The 17,689-nt window shown below is 42.3% G+C and overlaps 2 protein-coding genes across 2 annotated transcripts in view; one reads left to right on the top strand and one right to left on the bottom strand.

The window, feature by feature from the left end:
- The window catches only part of LOC115032323, a 7,518-nt gene extending 1,313 nt beyond the window's left edge, over window positions 1-6,205 (top strand). The window contains exon 2 of the mRNA XM_029483232.1: window positions 4,502-6,205. Coding sequence (XP_029339092.1) covers window positions 4,502-5,209 — 708 coding nt within the window. The 3' untranslated portion in view covers window positions 5,210-6,205. The remainder of the gene's footprint in view (window positions 1-4,501) is intronic.
- An 8,283-nt stretch (window positions 6,206-14,488) lies between these two features.
- The window catches only part of LOC110304202 (60S ribosomal protein L30-like), a 5,869-nt gene continuing 2,668 nt past the window's right edge, over window positions 14,489-17,689 (bottom strand). The window contains exon 2 of the mRNA XM_029483231.1: window positions 14,489-14,573. Coding sequence (XP_029339091.1) covers window positions 14,489-14,573 — 85 coding nt within the window. The remainder of the gene's footprint in view (window positions 14,574-17,689) is intronic.

Genomic DNA, 17,689 nt, shown 5'->3' with positions numbered 1-17,689 from the left:
ACCCTCATACAATCAGGGTCTGGCTATAGCTGCTGCCTTACAAGGGACCACTGTGCAAACAATGCTTTCACAGAAACAAGAGAATACAGTATGTTTAAAAAAAAAAAAAAAAAAAAAAAAAGATTGTCCCAGGAACAGAGGCATGAGTGGACAATCAGACCATGCCCCAGAAATTTGTCCTCAATACAAGAAGGCTAATCATTGGGCCAGGGAATGTAGATCTAAAACAGATATTCCCGTGTCGGGAAATGAGCAGAGGGGCTAGCCTCAGGCCTCAAGACATCCACAGCAAGCAGCTTATGGGGCCACGAAGCTGCTGCCAAGACAGAGAAATCCATGTCTGAACTTACCAGACAACCACAGGAAGTACAGGATTGGACCTTAGTTCCACCACTCATGCAATATTGACCCCAGAAAATAGGAGTTCAAACCCCGCCTACAGGAGTTTTTGGACCTGAGAATTTCTTTTAGGCTGAAGCAGCATTATTATAAAAAGACTACAGATTTTCCAGGTGTTATAGATGATTATGAGGGCGAAATTAAAATTATGGCTACTTTCTCTCATAACATTATAACTGTACCTGCTAACAAAAGAACCACTCAACTTACCTTAGTTCCCTTGTATCTACTACCTTCCATATTTGTTCAGAGTGAGAAAGAACAGAGTGGCTTTGGTTCCTCTGATGTGTACTGGGTTCAATCTATTACTAGTAAGAGACCTAACCTTAAATTAATAATTGAAGGAAAAAGCTTTGAAGGGTTATTAGATACTGGGGCTGGTGTAACAATTTTTAGAGGACAAGATTGGCCTTTATCTTATATGCTCATCCACCTTCAAGGGATTGGTTATGCCAATAACCCAAGACAAAGTTCTAAACTTCTAGCCTGGAGAGATGAGGAGGGCAATTCAGGACAAATTCAACCTTATGTCAGGCCAAATTTGCCTATTACTCTCTGGGAAAGAGATCTCTTGTCACAGATGGGTCTTATAATGTGTAGTCCTAATGAGGCAGTAACTAAGCAGATGCTATGTCAAGGATTTTTGCCTGGTCAAGGGCTAGGAAAGGAAGGACAAGGCATTAAGACAATTGGAAGATCTAAGCCCCACTCTAACACTAGAGTTTTGGGGTATTTTTCCATAATGGCCACTATCTTGCCTGTATCCCATGCTGATAAAATTCAATGGCTTAATAATATTCCTGTGTGGGTTGATCAGTGGCCTTATCTAATGAAAAAATAGAAGGTGCCTCTTTGCTTGTGCAGGAGCAACTAGAGGCAGGGCATCTAAGACAATCTCAATCACCATGGAATATTCCAATATTTGTTATCAAGAAAAAATCTGGTAAATGGAGATTGCTACAAGATCTAAGAAAGGTCAATGAAACCATGGTACCTATGGGAGCTATACAACCTGGACTTCCATCTCTGGTAGCCATTCCTAAAGGATATTATAAAATAGCAGTAGGTTTGAAGATTGTTTCTTTACGATTCCTTTGCATCCCCAGGATTGTGAAAGATTTGCTTTCAGTGTTCCTTCTATTAATTTTAAGGAACCCATGAAAAGATATCAATGGGCAATTCTTCCTCAGGTCATGGTTAATAGTCCTACCTTATACCAAAAGTTTGTGGCACAAGCCATTCAGCCTATAAGCCTATAAGCCATTCAGCAATGGCCAATGATATACATTATACATTACACAGATGATATCCTGTTAGGAGGAAAAGATCCTCAGGACTTGCTTTTATGTTATAGAGGTTTACAACAGGCATTAGCTGATAAAGGACTACAAATAGCATCAGAAAAGGTATAAACCCAGGATCCTTATAATTATTAAAGCTTTAAACTTACAGATCAAGCTGTTTATCCCCAGAAGATAATCATCTGCAGGGACTGTTTAAAAACTTTAAATGATTTTCAAAAACTGTTAGGTAATTATCAATCGGCTTTGCCACTATTTAATGCTTACTACAGGAGAATTGAAACCCTGATATTATTAAAGGGAGTCCTGATCCTACCTCCCCTAGATCTTTAACTTCAGAAGGATAGCTGGCCTTGTAACAAGCAGAAAGAACTATTGAGAAACCATTTGTTACTTATATAGATTATTCTTTGCCTTTACGTCTGTTGATTTCTAATATGACTCATACACCTACAGGATTTTTGTGGCAAAAGGCTCCTCTTGTGTGGATACATTCAAGGATATCTCCTAAATGTAATATCCTGCCATATTATGAGGCAGTAGCCCATATGACTATACTTGGAAGGATGCATGCACTGATTTATTTTGGCAAAGAAGCAGACATCATTATACATCCTTTTAATGTAGATCAAAATACTTGGCTGAAGCTGCATGGTATGGATTGGTTCCTTGCTCAAATAGGATCTAAAGAACTATAGATAATCATTACCCTCAAATAGGTTGATAAAATTTTAAATGTACATAAGGTTATATTTTCTAATGTGACATCTTTACAGCTTCTGCATAATGGGTTTTTGATTTTTACTGACGACTCCTCTAAAGGATGAGCTGGATATCTTATAATCAACAGGTAGTCATAGAGACTCCTGGGCTCTCTGCTCAGCTAGCAGAACTGACAGTGGTACTGAATGTTTTTAAAGCTGTAAATGATACTTTTAATCTTTTTTACTGCTAGTCTATATGTGGCCCAGTCTGTTCCTCTGTTGGAAACTTGTGGTACATTTAATTTCAATACACCAGCAGGATCTCTGTTTTCTCAACTACAAAATACCAGTCTTACCACACACCACCCCACCAAATCAGTTTTATATCAGTCATATCCGAGCTCATTCTGGTCATCCTGGACCTTTAGCTGCAGGCAACGATGGCATTGACAGAGCTTTAACAGGAGATGACTTAGATTCAGATCCTGTTGCATTGGCTAGACGTGATCATAATAAATTTCATCTTTCTAGTCACACCTTAAGGCTCTGACATAAGATCACTAAGAAGCAGGCTTGAATGATTGAAAAACAATGCCCTAACTGCCTTACATTATCTCCAGTTCCTCATTTAGGGGCTTATGCCCAATCATATTTGGCAAATGGATGTAAGTCATTATGCAGAATTTGGGAAATTGAAATATACACATGTCTGTATTGACAATTGTTCTGGATTCTTTTTTGCTTCTCCATATACTGGAGAAGCCTCTAGAAATGTAATTGATCATTGTTTACAAGCCTTTAATGCTATGGGATTACCTAAAGTCGTTAAGACAGATAATAGGCCAGCTGATACTGGAAACAACTTTACATCCTTTTGTATAGAATTTGGTATCGAACACAAAACTGGAATATTTTTTATAACCCAATGAGACAAGGAATTGTTTAGCGTGTGTATTACACTCTGAAAAATTGGCTTTTTAAAAAACAAAACTTCTCCACTCTTACCAGAGAAGTAAGTGATTTCTATCAATTCTCAAAGTCACCTCCCATACACCTGGTGGCCAGACTTTGTGTCTGATCTTTGATAACTAGCAGCTGAATTGAATACCTGGGACATTTCTGCAGACAACTTTAATCTTGTTGCTTTTAACCTTTGACTTTTTTATCTTAAGCAGATTGGTTGCCTTTACACAGTATCACCTTCAGCAAGCTCAGTTATTCACCATGGCAGTTACTCATACCTATGAAGAAATGCACTGAGCGCATATTCATATGCCCTTTATGGCTTTGGTCTGAATGGGAAAAATGTGTGCTTTTGAAGGCTGGTGATCAGAGATGGCCAACTGGCATTCTTGAGCTCCTGTCGACCTAAGACAGAGACAAGTGCCAAACAAACATCAACAAGCTTCACTTGTTCTACTAGACCGGTAAGAAGGTGTAATATAGACCCAGACCTAAGCAGTCACGGCCGCCTAGCCTCCATATTTCCTAGGTGGGATCATAGAGTACAAGTAAATCTTGTGCCCCCTTTCCACTCATCTTTCAAAAAATAAAAAAAGGGTAATTGTGCTCTTCCCCCAGCCCTGAGAAGGCTAATCAGACCCAGTTTTCCATGGCCACTGGACAGCTACATTCCTTAACCATCCCTAAAAGCTTGTAACTTGTGTTTTTATCATCCCTAACAGTTTGTAGTAGCAGCTTTTAAGAGGACTGGACCTTTATATTGTATCTTTAAGAACTGTGGCATGCGCACCGAGTCCCCCCCCCCCCCCCCCCCCCCCCTCACCCGTACCAGCCACCCTCTCAAGTTGCTCCCCCGGTGTGCTCTGTGGGCACCGGAGGCTGAGCAAGGGCGACGCTCCAAGGATCTGGGTGCGGGTGGCCGCCCCGGGCGAGGAGGGGCCATCACTGACAGGAGAACGAGCGCTGAGCAGTGGCTCGCACAGACCGGAGATGGAAGCGCCCCGGGAGGAGGCTCCTGGCTGGCGGACAGCGCGGGCGGCAGTCGCTGAAGACCTGTCCAGACTCCGCGCGCTAAGGGGCCGCGAGGCTCGCTCCAGCGGTCCAATTCGGGCTCACCTCTGTCCGTCCTCGTAGTCGGGCGTCAGCAGTTTATGCGGCCCGCACGCCACCGCCCTCCCCCACCCTCCCCTCCGCCAGCCCCGGGAGGCCGCTGCCTGGCGCGGGGACACGGCCGCGAGGCGCTGCCCGGTGAGGAGCAGCTCGCGGAGCGTGAGGGTGGCGCGGCCTGGGCCCGGGGTGCAGGGGCGCAGACCCGCCGTGCCCGTCCCCCGCCGATTGCCCGGGCCAGCCGCTGCGGGAGGGGCCGAGCGCCCGGGTCGCCGAGAAGTCGCCGTCGCCATTCGCACCAGTTGCCTGCGCGGCCATCTCGGTCAGCCTCGGAGAACGTGGACGGCTTCACCTGATCGGTGCGCAAGTCGTAGAGGCAGAAGCGCTCTCAAGGCTTGTCGCAGTTCCACAGCCAGGGCAGCCAGGCTGAGCTGCACCCCTCTGCCCCAGCTCAAAGATACCACTTCAAATGAACAGCAAGAGCTTTTCTGCCAGAAGCTACAACAATGCTGTCTACTGTTTGATTTCATGGACTCTGTTTCAGACTTGAAGAGCAAAGAAATTAAAAGAGCAACACTGAATGAACTGGTTGAGTATGTTTCAACTAATCGTGGTGTAATTGTTGAATTAGCGTATTCTGATACAGTAAAAATGATCAGTGCTAACATCTTCCGGACACTTCCTCCAAGTGATAATCCAGATTTTGACCCGGAAGAGGATTATTCTGCCTGTTGAATATGAACAGTTGAAAAATATTAACATCACATTATACAAACAAACAAACATCTTCCATTCAAATTTTGAAGCCTAGAATTTAACAAGGATAAAACTATAAAATTTGAATCTTGTAAAAACTGCTAACTTGTAAACTTTGAAAGATAACTTAAGATGTGCACACCAGTCACATTACAAATAATCAAATTCTTTAATGTGTTCAGAACTATGGTTGTACTCATGCTAAGTACAAATACAATTCATTTGCAGAAACAACGCTTGGTAGAAGAGGCCAATTTATATCTACCTTTATATAGACTTCTGTATATGTTGTCAACTAAAAACAAGTAAATAATGGCCCTCAAACACCTCAGAGATCGGAGGAATATAGCATTTAAAAGGTTTAATAAACAAAGCTTTAAATAAACAAATGGCAGAACTTAGCAGCATCCCCAAGATCGTATCCAACTGTGGAAATGCTAACCACTGGGAAAGGAACTGGCCCTATGTCTCAAGTACTACCAGGACCTTGCACAAAATGTGGACAAGTATTAATCCTGAGATTCACAAGAGAAAAACCAGTTCCATGACTTTGAGCCAAATTTGAAGCAAGCATTAATTACTGACCAGGATGGACTCTGGTTAGGTCTACTCTCTGGGACTCCCAGCAAGTGGTGATGAGGCATGTCCTGTAGAGTCTTTTCCTTCTGACCTAGCATTTCAGTTTGTCAGGGGACAAGGAATGATGTGTTCCCTTCTGTAACTATTTCTAGTATATCATTGTCAGTGCCCAGGAAAGCTGAAAAGATAGGCAAAGGCTAGGGAATGGGCCAAACATCTGGCGAGCTGATCCAGCTGAAGAGAAAGTGTAGAGAGCTCTTGAGGCCTCTTCAGGAATTTGGCAAGAATATTTACATTGGACTAGGGCATGGCTAAAAATTACTACAGCTAAAGAATATATTCTTTGTGTCTTGATCATTTTGGTAAGTCCCTGAATATAGTAATCATTGGACCTTTGTTTATGCCTTGGTTTTTCCTTGACTATTTTGCTTTTGACCTAGAACTGACCCTACTCTTTGCATGTACCTAGAATAGCATAAAGCAGACTGAAAAAAAAAATCAGCCTTAGCACTTGCTGGGTCTTGAGATGATGTTGTCTAATTATCTCTCTCTCTCTCTCTCTTTCTTTAATCCTCCATCCCTCACTGTTTACTGACTGAGCTGGCTTGGTCAGATGGTGCCTTCCATGTTGGGGCTGGAGTATAAGGGGTACAGTGAAGAACATTGCAGGGAAAGAAAGTGAGTGCAAAGGAAAAGTTGGGCCAGCAGTGAGTAAACCCTGTAAAAATGGGACAGGGTAATGGTAGAATGCTTTTTGTATATGTGGTTAGAGGTATGCTAAAATCTAGGGAAGCGAAAATAGTTCTCATAGATGCCTTTAGTCTTTAGACCCTGGTTAGAGATAGTTTAGACCCTTGACATGAGAGGGAGAATGGGTTTCAGAAAAGCAATCCTCACCGGTGTCTGGGGATGGTTTGGTGAAAGAGAAGAAAAATGAACGTAAGCTGTTCCAGAGCTCTCCTAGGGTTAGGAGGAGGTCAGGAGACATCCCGCTTCCTCTCTGGTTCCCAGACGGGTAATGCCTAGTTCTGGTTCTGGGTCCCTTTGGTGGGACATCTAGTTCTCTTCCTCTTGGTCTATTGTCTGTCCTTAGTGCATCACTCTGTCCATGTCTGTCAGTTTAAGCCTGTGGTTTTGTTTCATTGCTTGACTGTTGCTCTGTGTTTCATATTCAAAAGAAAAAAAAATGGTTAAAACTTTATCTGCTGGTTGTTCACCCCTTGATCTAGTTTTTAACTCATTTCAAGGATTTTGTGTGCGTGTTGTTAAAAAAAAAAGACACTCTGAATTGGCACAACAAAAACTGGTTAAGTTGACCTGCACCTGTAGCTAGGAGTCTATTGTAAAAGCTGCTCTTAAAGGGACCAGCAGCTTCTCAGCTTCTTTGGTCAGGAAGCTGATGGCTGTTTCTCCTACAAAAATCTCTGTGACTGTGATTATTGGGTTCAGCTGGTGACAAGGTGCTCCTCCCTTGATATTACTGATAGAAAAAGGTAAGAAAATTTTGTCTGTGTAGTCTAAATAAGTAAATGTGTGTAGCCACTTCATGTTTGTTCCTGACTGGTCTTAAATGTATAAATATGTCACTGACTTACAAGTTATTGGGTATGGTTAAAACTTTGTAACAGTGGTAACAGAAAGTTGGCTTAGAACTGGTAACTCAGGGTTGGAGTCTTTCTGGACAACAACACGTGGCATGACCAACCCAGGGAAACAGGTCCCTAAATGTATCTCTAAATTGGGATAATATTTTATGTAATTCTTGTCTTAGAAGCCAGACTAATAGAAGATAGGATTTGAAACAATGTTCCTTTAATGAGCTTTAAAAGCTGCACCATCATGCATTCATATATAAGAACTGGCAGCCAAACTCTGTAACATGAAAATAATGCACTTGGTATTGATTTTAGAGAGACTGGATTGTTTACACAGTTAAAAATCGGTTTTGCTTTCTAAAATTATGGTTATGCTCTGATACTGCAAAAGAAACTTTTAAGAAAAAAAAATATATATAACAGGCAGAAACAAACATGCAGTGGCCACATTCATATATCCAAAACAGACTGAAAAAATGGTCCATACCTTCTGCAATGTTGCAATTCAGGAAGGGGAGGTCCAGTTCTCCACAGTCACAATGGTGCTGTAGCAGGGCCCTAGGTTTTTCAAAGCTTCCCACTGGCCTCAAGCCTTGAATTCTATGCTCAACACATACTGTCACTGAGTCCCATAACCTCTCGAAGAACAGTAGCAAATCAATGGCAAAGCAATGCAGACAGCGGCTTATCAGTCTTGTCGTTCATATATCCAGATACCCCAAGCCAGAAAAACAGGTAAAGCAATAAGAAACAGAGTAAAAACTAGAATGGAAAACATAGAACCAAACAACAGAAAATATGAGACAGCAACATTTAACAACTGCAGCCCTCTGCTTTACTAGTCCACCAGTCTGATCAAGAGAAAAATTTTTATAGCTTTCTTGTAAAACCAACCAGAGGCTGGGGCTCTCTGAGTTCTTGGTTCTGAGATCCATTCTGAGTCCTTCTAAACCCTAGGCTTGGCTCCCAGTGTCAGGAATTCCCCGAGCTCTGTTGTGTAACTTAGGCATTGGAATCCTGTTGACAGGCACCATGGGGTCCTCTGGGGCTCAAAGCAGGTCAGAAAAGAAAAGCTCTTGTTGCCCTGATAATTAAGGTCAAACCTACCATTGTCTGGATAGCCCTCTGGACTTGGTACAAGTCCCTTTACCATCATGGCTCCTTAATCTCTGACCTTGTCTAGGGTGTTCAAACACCACACACACACACACACACACACACACACACACACACACACACACACACCTCTACCTGTGGAATGGCACATAGCTATGGTTAGATTACAGGTTCAGCTTCCTTTCTCCTGATAGGAACCTGTTAGCACCTGAAATGCTTCTCCATGCTAATGAGACATCTTGGTACCTTACACCCAATTACCTTTGCCTATCCATACTCCTACCCCCCACCCCCACACACACACCCTCCCACAAAATTATAAAACCCTTGAGTCACCTCGAGGAAACTGGATCTGTCTCCCCACAGCTGGTCCCAGTGTGTCATCATTACCATATGTACTCACAGGGTTTCTAAACCGCCCCTATCCATTGTCTCCGCTCCATTTACCCTCAAGGACTAATATTGGCCAATGAGTCACAGCTGGCGGCTCTGGATGAACTCCAATTAACCAAAAATAACCAGTAGGCTCTCTCCTGTAAAAAAAAATTTAAGAAGTTTGCTCCCCAGGATAAAAGACACACAATCCAGGTATTCTACTTACAAGCTGTAAGCCTAGATTGGAGGCTGGAGAGATGACTCAGAGGTTAAGAGCACTGACTGCTCTTCCGGAGGTCCTGAGCTCAATTCCTGGCAACCACATGGTGGCTCACAACCATCTGTAATAGGATCCAATGTGTCTGAAGAGTGAACAACAGTGTATTCAGATACATGAAATAAATAAATAAATCTTAAAAAAAAAAAAAAGCCGGGCGTGGTGGCACACACCTTTAATCCCAGCACTTGGGAGGCAGAGACAGGTAGATTTCTGAGTTCGAGGCCAGCCTGGTCTATTAAGTGAGTTCCAGGACAGCCAGGGCTACACAGAGAAACCCTGTCTTGAAAAACAAAACAACAACAACAACAACAACAAAAACCCAAGCCTAGATTGGGCAGGTTTTGAAGCTACATCCCAGTCATATGCTCCTTGTTACTTACTGTTTCTCCTAACCGTGTGCTCATGCTTCATCTTCTCTCGTGGCTGTTTCCTCCCTGTTTTGTCCTCCCTCCTTTCTTTCCTCTTTGTACCTGCAACTCCCAGCCAGGTAACTGAAAATCTGCCCACCTCTATTTACTGCTCAATCAAAGGCTTTAGCCTTTTACTGGCCAAGGTTACATAGCATCACATGTGTACTTGAGGATCTTCTCATCAGGGGACAAGCAGATCTGGGGGTGGGGGTGGGGGGCAGTATTAGCATTTCAATACATAGCAGTACCAGACCAACTCCCTACAGACAATTCTCTTTGTCCTGAACAGGGTGCATAGACCTTGTCAGATCCTCCCCATTCCCAGATCTGGATACGCCATAACCAGAATCCAGAAAGTAGGCAGAAAAATGTCTTAGAAAGCTTACAATGACTTCCAAAAGAAGGTCTTTATAAAAAAAAATGCTTGCTATCACCTTTTTAGAGCATGGCTGTTCAGTATGGTAATGGTGGAGTCCCCAGTGCCAAAGAGAAGAGACCGGCTTCAGAATTTGCGTTGAAATGGTCTTTCTTACCTCCCTATGGTGGGTGCTCCAAATGTTCCTCCTGAGATTCTCAAGAGAAAAAAATTCCCACATTTTGAACCAAATTTGAAGCAAGCTTAATTAATCACTGACCAGGATGGACTCTGGACAGGTCTATTCTCCATGACTCCCAGCGAGTGGTGATGAGACATGTGCTGTAGCGGCTTTTTAAGGACAAAACCATAGGGCTACAATATTTCCTATGTGACGCTGTTATTTTCCAAGAACAACAATTCCCAGCAGTCCATGAAGTTACCTGGCCTTTGGGTAGGTGGAGCTTACAGATGAACTTTGCCTCTTACACAAGCAGGGCGCTGGACGACTGGCTCTCTTTGCCTTGCTGAAGTAGGCCAGCCTCTCAAGTTCATCCTATATAGGAAAGTCTCGCAGATCTTCTGGGTGTGGCATCAGAAGGCCAGTACTGCCCTATGTGTTAGCCAAAGATGTAATGCTGTCCTGTGTGATGTTTGAAGACTGATCCTACCCTAGGGATTCTGCCCCAACTAAAATATTGAAACCATCAAACTCACCATAGAGGAGCCTAGGGTGACTGTCTAGGTATGAAACTATCATTTTAATTGATACAGAGGCCATCTGTATTATATTTCCTGCTCAAATTTATCCTTTTCAGATTTCTAAAGCTGTTGATGACCAATTGAAGCTTTATCAGCTTAACATAAGCAAACACCCAACTTTGTACCAAATCTGAAACTGCCAATACATTTGTAAAAAGCAGGCCTTGCTTTTTCCAAAGCTACTGGGGCTCCTGCTTTAAAAACAAAACAAACAAATACAAAGCAAAACAAAACCAAAGAACCTGGCAAACTCCACACTAAAAGAGATAAACTCACAAAACAAGTTTCAATGTAAATTTCTATTTAAAAAACAACAACAACAACAACAACTTGATTTCTAATGACTGCTGTCAGTAATTAACTACCTATCCAGTAAATGACTGGATGACAATAAAGGATTAAAGATTATGAGAGTTTAGGGACATGATTTAGGGCATATAAATGCAAGTTATAAGGATATAGAAAAATGATTTGGTGTGTATGAAAGTTATAAAGATCTAAAAACAGTAATTTACCACATGTATATCAGTTATAAAGGCCAATGGACATAAAAACTTAAATAATTTTTAAAGCTCTGAGAAAATGGTTTAAGGTAAGTTATAAAAGTCTGAAAAAATAATTTATGATATATAAAATTAAAAATATTTTAGATCTTTCCCTTTTGCTATGCTAGTATTTTAAGACTTCAAATGTTCCAACTTTGAACATATTAATCAACACAGTTCTGATAGTCTATTAATTTAGTCCTGGTAAATTTAAATTTTTCTTTGGTTATTTTCTAAATATAAACTTAAGTGTACTTTTCATTGTGCTAAAAAAAAAAAAAACCTATTTCCTTTTAACCAAAACCCATATTTTGCTACGGCTCAAAGGTGTGAATCTACTGTGCTGTTTGTAGACATGTGTTAATTGCTTTTTCTACAATGAGGATTTCAAAATAGATTACAAATAATGGTCATTGCTAATATATCTAAAATTTCTATCTCATTTTGTAAATTAAAAAAACTATATTGTATTCCAGACTTTGGCTACTTTGTTGGCTCTTCTTTCTTCCACCCTTCTCCATCCATTTTCTTCCATCTTTTCAACCCCTAACACTAAATAGGAGAGAAAAAAGATAGAGGGGAAAGGGAAAGTCTTTATTGTTAGAATACTTCCTGTTGATTAGGGGCACTGGACGCCTTGAGTTCAGTTTTTTCTTTGCTATCAGGATATCTAATTTCTTCTTGTGGTTTCTTTGTGTATGACTACTCAACAAACCACCAGGGATGCAAACAACCAACAACCCACTCCACCTCTCTGGACACTAGCATTTACATACCATTTGAAAAGTTCCCAGAATTCCAGACATCACACAATCACAGAAACTATCTGTAACTGGCAAAATTACACCTCTCCTAGAGCAAGAGGAAAATCATAGTCCACTGCCTGACTAATCTAAAAACAGCCCTATTTCCCACACCTGGGATTAAAATGAAAACATACCTTTTTTTTTTTTTTCAGGGCAGGGTTTTCTGTGTAGTTCTGACTGTCCTGGAACTCACTCTCTAAACCAGGCTGGCCTTGAACTCAGAAATCTGCCTGCCTCTGCTTCCCGAGTGCTGGGATTAAAGGTATGTACCACCACTGCCCGGCTTATTCTTATATTTCTGTTTTTAAACAGGAACTAAAATTCTCAGTACATAAGTTTCTCTGAACTTCTCTGAACTTGGATCCACTTGTCACAAGTCATATGCCAGTTAAGCTTCCCTACCTACTGTCCATTCCTGAGAGTCATCGCTCTCTTTCCCCCCACCAGTCCTGAGACTTCTTCCCAACAGGGCCACTGGCCTAGAAGTTTCAAGTCTATACTCAAAATACAATTTTTCTCCTAAGCCACTTAACTTTATCTTCTGTTCCAAGTCTATATCTGTTTTAGCAAATTTCCAATCAACTGAAGACTAGAAACTGCTCCAAACATACCAGTTTTGGGTCGTCTTTTGGAATCAAGCAGCCCTGGACTTAAGAAAGAGAAAGGAAAAAGAAAGAGAGAAAGAAAGAAAGAGAGAGAGAGAGAAAGAAAGAAAGAAAGAAAGGGAGCTGATATAAACTAGATGGTTCTGATAGAATTCCTACCAGCTTCAGCCCCCACTTTGGACCAGCATTACAAGACTGCAAAACTACTTGGCCTTCACTAGCCTCAGGTGCCAACAAAACCTAGATGTCAAACCAGATGTACCCTGCCCCCTGCCAGCCATTGACTGGAATTCCAGCCTTTGCAGGCTCCCAAATGTGCTAATTTCGGGTGAAAAGCAGTTCCAAAAGAGAGTACATCACCCTGTATCATTACCAAATGGCTGGAATGTCAGGCCAAAGTTCCCTTCTACCAGAAAGCAGAAGCAGGTGGGTCTCTGTGAGTTAACACCAGTGTGGTCTACTGAGAGAGTTCCAGAACAGAGAACCATGTTTTGAAAAAGCAAGCCAAACCACCAAATAGAAGGAGGGGGAGGAGGAGGAGGGGAGAGGAGGAGGAGGAGGAGGAGTTGTTGGTCTTCCCACTTCAAATGTTTTAAAGAAAAAAAATCCCTCACAGGTGTGCCCAATCATTAAGGTTTAGTTAATTCCAGGTGTAGTCAAGTTGAGAACCAAAAATAGCCATCACCGATGGCGACTTTTAATTTTTTGAGATAGACTTGATTGTTTTGAAAAATGTCACTGGATTTTTTTTTTTTTTTTAGATTTATTTTTTGTTAATGAGTGTGTGTGGTTCTCCTCAGACACACCAGAGGAGGGTATTAGATCCTATGACAGATGGTTGTAAGCCATAATGTGGTTGCTGAGAATTGAACTCAGGACCTCAGGAAGAAGAGACAGTGCTCTTAACCACTAACCTGTCTCTCCAGCCTGGTAATTTGCTTTTTTGAAAATGGCATATAAATAGTCAGATCACATGTTCCAATCTCAGTTTATTCAGAGCATTTATTTAGCATAGACAACGATTTTATTAGGTTGCTCATAACTCAACAGAATCTTAAACACCAAAGTGAGATTTTGTGCTAGCTAGTATGTCAACTTGACATAAGCTAGAGTCATCTGAAATGAGAGGGAACCATGATTTACAAATTGCGTCCTGCTGCAATCCTATCAGGTATTTTCTTAGTGATTGATGGGATGTTATTGTCTGACCCACCAGAATAGCTGTAGCTGTTTTGTTCATGCCTGCCAGCTATTTCATATTGTTGCTGTAACATGCCTGCCAGTCATTGACACAGAGAAGTGACCTGGCCCACATATGCTGACTACATATCCTGTTTTGTTCTGTATGTTCTCAATGTCCTGTATGAGGTTTGCTAATCTTAAGGAATTCCACAAAGCTTTAGATAGGACCCATCAAATCAAAGGTCAATATGAATATCTAAGATGGCTTGAGTCAAAGCTGACTACTGGGCAGCCCTTCCTGCACCTATATATGAGTTTGTTTTGTTTTTTGTTTTTGTTTGACACCTAAGAATGCTACTATTATGCCAAAAAGTTAGGATTATGATACTTATGCTCTGTTCTCTCAATGTTCTGAAATTCCCCTGTTCACTACACTCCACCACCTGCCCAGGTACCTTACTTAGGACCAATCATCCTAAAGGTTAGCTGATAATACTTTGCCTAGCAAGCCAACTGCTCCACTCCTTGTTGTTTAAACTTTTGAACCTGGTTTTTCCAATAAAAAGCCTACACTGAGTGCAGTCATTTTTGCAGTCCTGAATCTTCATTATGGTATGTGTTCAATAAAATAACCTTGCTTAACTGAGATCAGTTGTTGTTTGGTTTGAGTGGTGATTCCTGAATCCCAACATAGAGGAGAGCACAGCCTATTGTGGGCTGTTGGTTTGGGGTTCTATAATAAGTTATGAAGCAAGTTATGAGGAGTAAACCAGTAAGAGAACCCTCCTTGACTTGCAAATCAGAACGAGCCTCCAGATTCTTGCCCTGGTTTCCCTCAATGGAAAATATCTTTGTTGTGGATGGCTCTGTGCTGCTTGTATTTTTATGTTAATTCGGCTCTCCCAGGAGGGGTTTCTGGAATGAGGAATGAGTCATGTACTCAGGTTGCTTCTTGTGAACCAATCCCCTAATGAATAATGGAGCCAATCACTGGGTAAGTAGGCAGGACTTCTGTGTTGGACAGAGGAAGAGAGGAAGCAGGAGAGAGCTAGGCCCTTTGGAATGGGGACAGCATATGAGTAAGATGTAGCTGCTAGAGTTTCCTGGTATCATGGAGGATCTGCAGGGATTCGCCACCAGAGGAATCAGATTTTAATAAGGCTTACAAGATTAGGTTTTAGTTGTTGCAACCAGAGATTGAGTTACCCTTGTTTCTGAACTAAGTTTGTGTTGTGTTTTCCTTTGTGCAGTGGCTCATCATGGGTTCAAGAGAGAAAGGCAAAGCGTGGGTTTGCCAGATGTGCACCACAAAGGCTGTGGGGGACTTGAAGTACAGGGTTGGCATGGTAGTGACCCACCAGTTGAAGCCTAGTGAGCAGGGTAGAGAGATTGTGGAGTTCTGAGTCAGAATCAACAATTTGGCCATTGCCTGCCAGTGTATAACCAGCCAGACCCCTGGGGCAGAGGCACAAGTGCAGGAACGTCCCAATTTGTTTTTGTTTTTTTAATATTTCCTGCAACAGACACTGACTTGGGATACATAAGCCAAATAAATCCTATCTTACCCAGGTGTTTTATCACAGCACTAGTACCCCAATTAAGGCCCAGCACTGGTGTGATGGTTTATATAAGCGCAGCCCAGTGAGTGGCACTATTAGAAGGTGTGGCCTTGTTGGAGTAGGTGCGTCACTGTGGGTGTGGGTTTTAAGATACTTATCCTAGTTTCTTGGAAGACAGTATTCTGCTAGCAACCTTCAGATGAAGGTGTAGAACTCTCAGCTCCTCCTATATCATGCCTGTCTGGATGCTGCCTGGATAATAATGGACTGAGCCTCTGAACCTGTAAGCCAGCCCTAATTAAATGCTGTCCTTATAAGAGTTGCCTTGGTCATAGTGTCTGTTTGCATCAGTAAAACCCTAACTAAGACAACTAGTACCATTGTTGAAACACACATCCGTCTGTGCCTGGACGACCTTCAGTGAAACCCTAACATAGAAGTTGATATTAAGGACTTGGGTATTGCTGTGATAGTCCTGACTATGCTTTTGTTTGGACAAATGTGGATTTAGGGACTTTGGATTTGAAAAGGCATGGAATATTTTAAATGGGGCTTAATGGGCTATCCTACTAGGAAAATGGATGACTTTGTTGCTGAGAGTGATTTGAACTGTTTAGAAACAGCCCAAGAGGTTTTTTGTGGTATTTTGGTGAAGAATGTGGCTGCTTTCTGCCCTTGTCTGAAGAGTCTACCTGAGGCTAAGGTAAAAATATTTATATTAATTATATTGACAAAGAAAGTCTCAAAATAGCCTGGAATAAATTCTGTCATCTGGTTACTAAACTTCACTTTTATAAAGAGTATTTTAATGAAAAGAAGCAAGCTGTGAAATAAAAATATAAAATTTATAGTTTAAGTATTAAACAAACACCAGGAAGTAGAATGGATCTAAATCCCAAGTTCTAGGAGAAAACCGATTAAGGGAGTGGGACTTTGGGGCAAAATCCAACCCAGCTAAGTTTAGACCCAGGCATGGTGCCACACACCTTTAATACCAGGAGATAAATCCAAGCAGATCTCTGAATTCAGGGCCAGCCTGGGACAGAGCAAGTTCCAGGTAAAGAAAAGTTTAAGTTCAAGTGTGGAGGTAGACACCTTTAATCCCAGGACACAGGCATGGAGATCTCTGAGTTCAAGTCAATCTACAGAGCAAGATCCAGGACAGCCAAGTTTAGGCAGTGAAGGAGTTGGGAAACAGAAAACTAGTGATAATGTAAAAGCCATGTTCCAGCTCCTGCAAGCAGCAGAACTTAGCAGCTTTGGCCATGTGGCTCTGGGATTAGAATGAAAAATAGAAGGAAAATTGATGCTGGTTAGCTATAGCTAAGAAATTAGTGATGATTAAGAAGAGACTATTAGAGGGTCACAAGTCCCTTCCAGCCGGCACCAGCACCGGGTCACCTTGGGCACGGAGTCGGTGGACACCCTCAAGGTCCCCTAGAGGACTCTCCACACTATCTTAGGACCACTGGTGAGTGGAACACAACTTCTGTTCCATTCCAATCACGCGGGACCTGGGACAGCATTAGGGAAGCAGGAAACCCGGCCTGACCAGGGTCACAAGTCCCTTCTGGTCGGCATCACCACTGGGTCACCTGAGCACAGAGTCAGTAGACACCCCCAAGGTCCCTAGAGGACAGCTTCTGAGACAGACCCTGTTTTGGGCTCAGGACATCCGGGCACCTTCCCTGCCAGAGGAGAGGTGTCCGCCCTACCCGCGAGGGCTTTACCAGAGCACCTGGGGGAGCCATCTTGGTTCCCGGATCCCTCCGAGACTAGTCTGTGCAGGTGAAAGTGTGGACTACAGAAGTTAACAGCTTCTGTGACAGGCCAAAGTAACACAGCTTCTGGGACAGGTCCTGTTTTGGGCCTTCATCTTCTGCCAGGAGGGAGGTCTGAACGCCAGATATCTGTGCACCTTCCCTGGAAAAGGAGAGCTTGCCTGCAGAGAGTGCTCTGACCACTGAAAGTTAGAGGAGAGAGCTAGTCTCCCAGGTCTGCTGATAGAATCACAAGAGGAATAAGCTCTAACCAGAGTCAACTATAACAACTAACTCCAGAGATTACCAGATGGCAAAAGGCAAACCTAAGAATCTTACTAACAGAAACCAAGACCACTCACCATCATCAGAAATCAACACTCCTACCTTGCCCAGTCCCAGGCACCCCAACAAAACTGAAAAGCTAGACCCAGATTTAAAAGCATATCTCATGATGATGGTAGAGGACATCAAGAAGGACTTTAATAACTCACTTAAAGAAATACAGGAGAACACTGCTAAACAGGTAG

The sequence above is a fragment of the Mus caroli genome, chromosome 11, assembly GCF_900094665.2.
Source record: "Mus caroli chromosome 11, CAROLI_EIJ_v1.1, whole genome shotgun sequence".
Classification (NCBI taxonomy): domain Eukaryota; kingdom Metazoa; phylum Chordata; class Mammalia; order Rodentia; family Muridae; genus Mus; species Mus caroli.
This window is presented reverse-complemented; position numbering and strand designations above follow the sequence as displayed.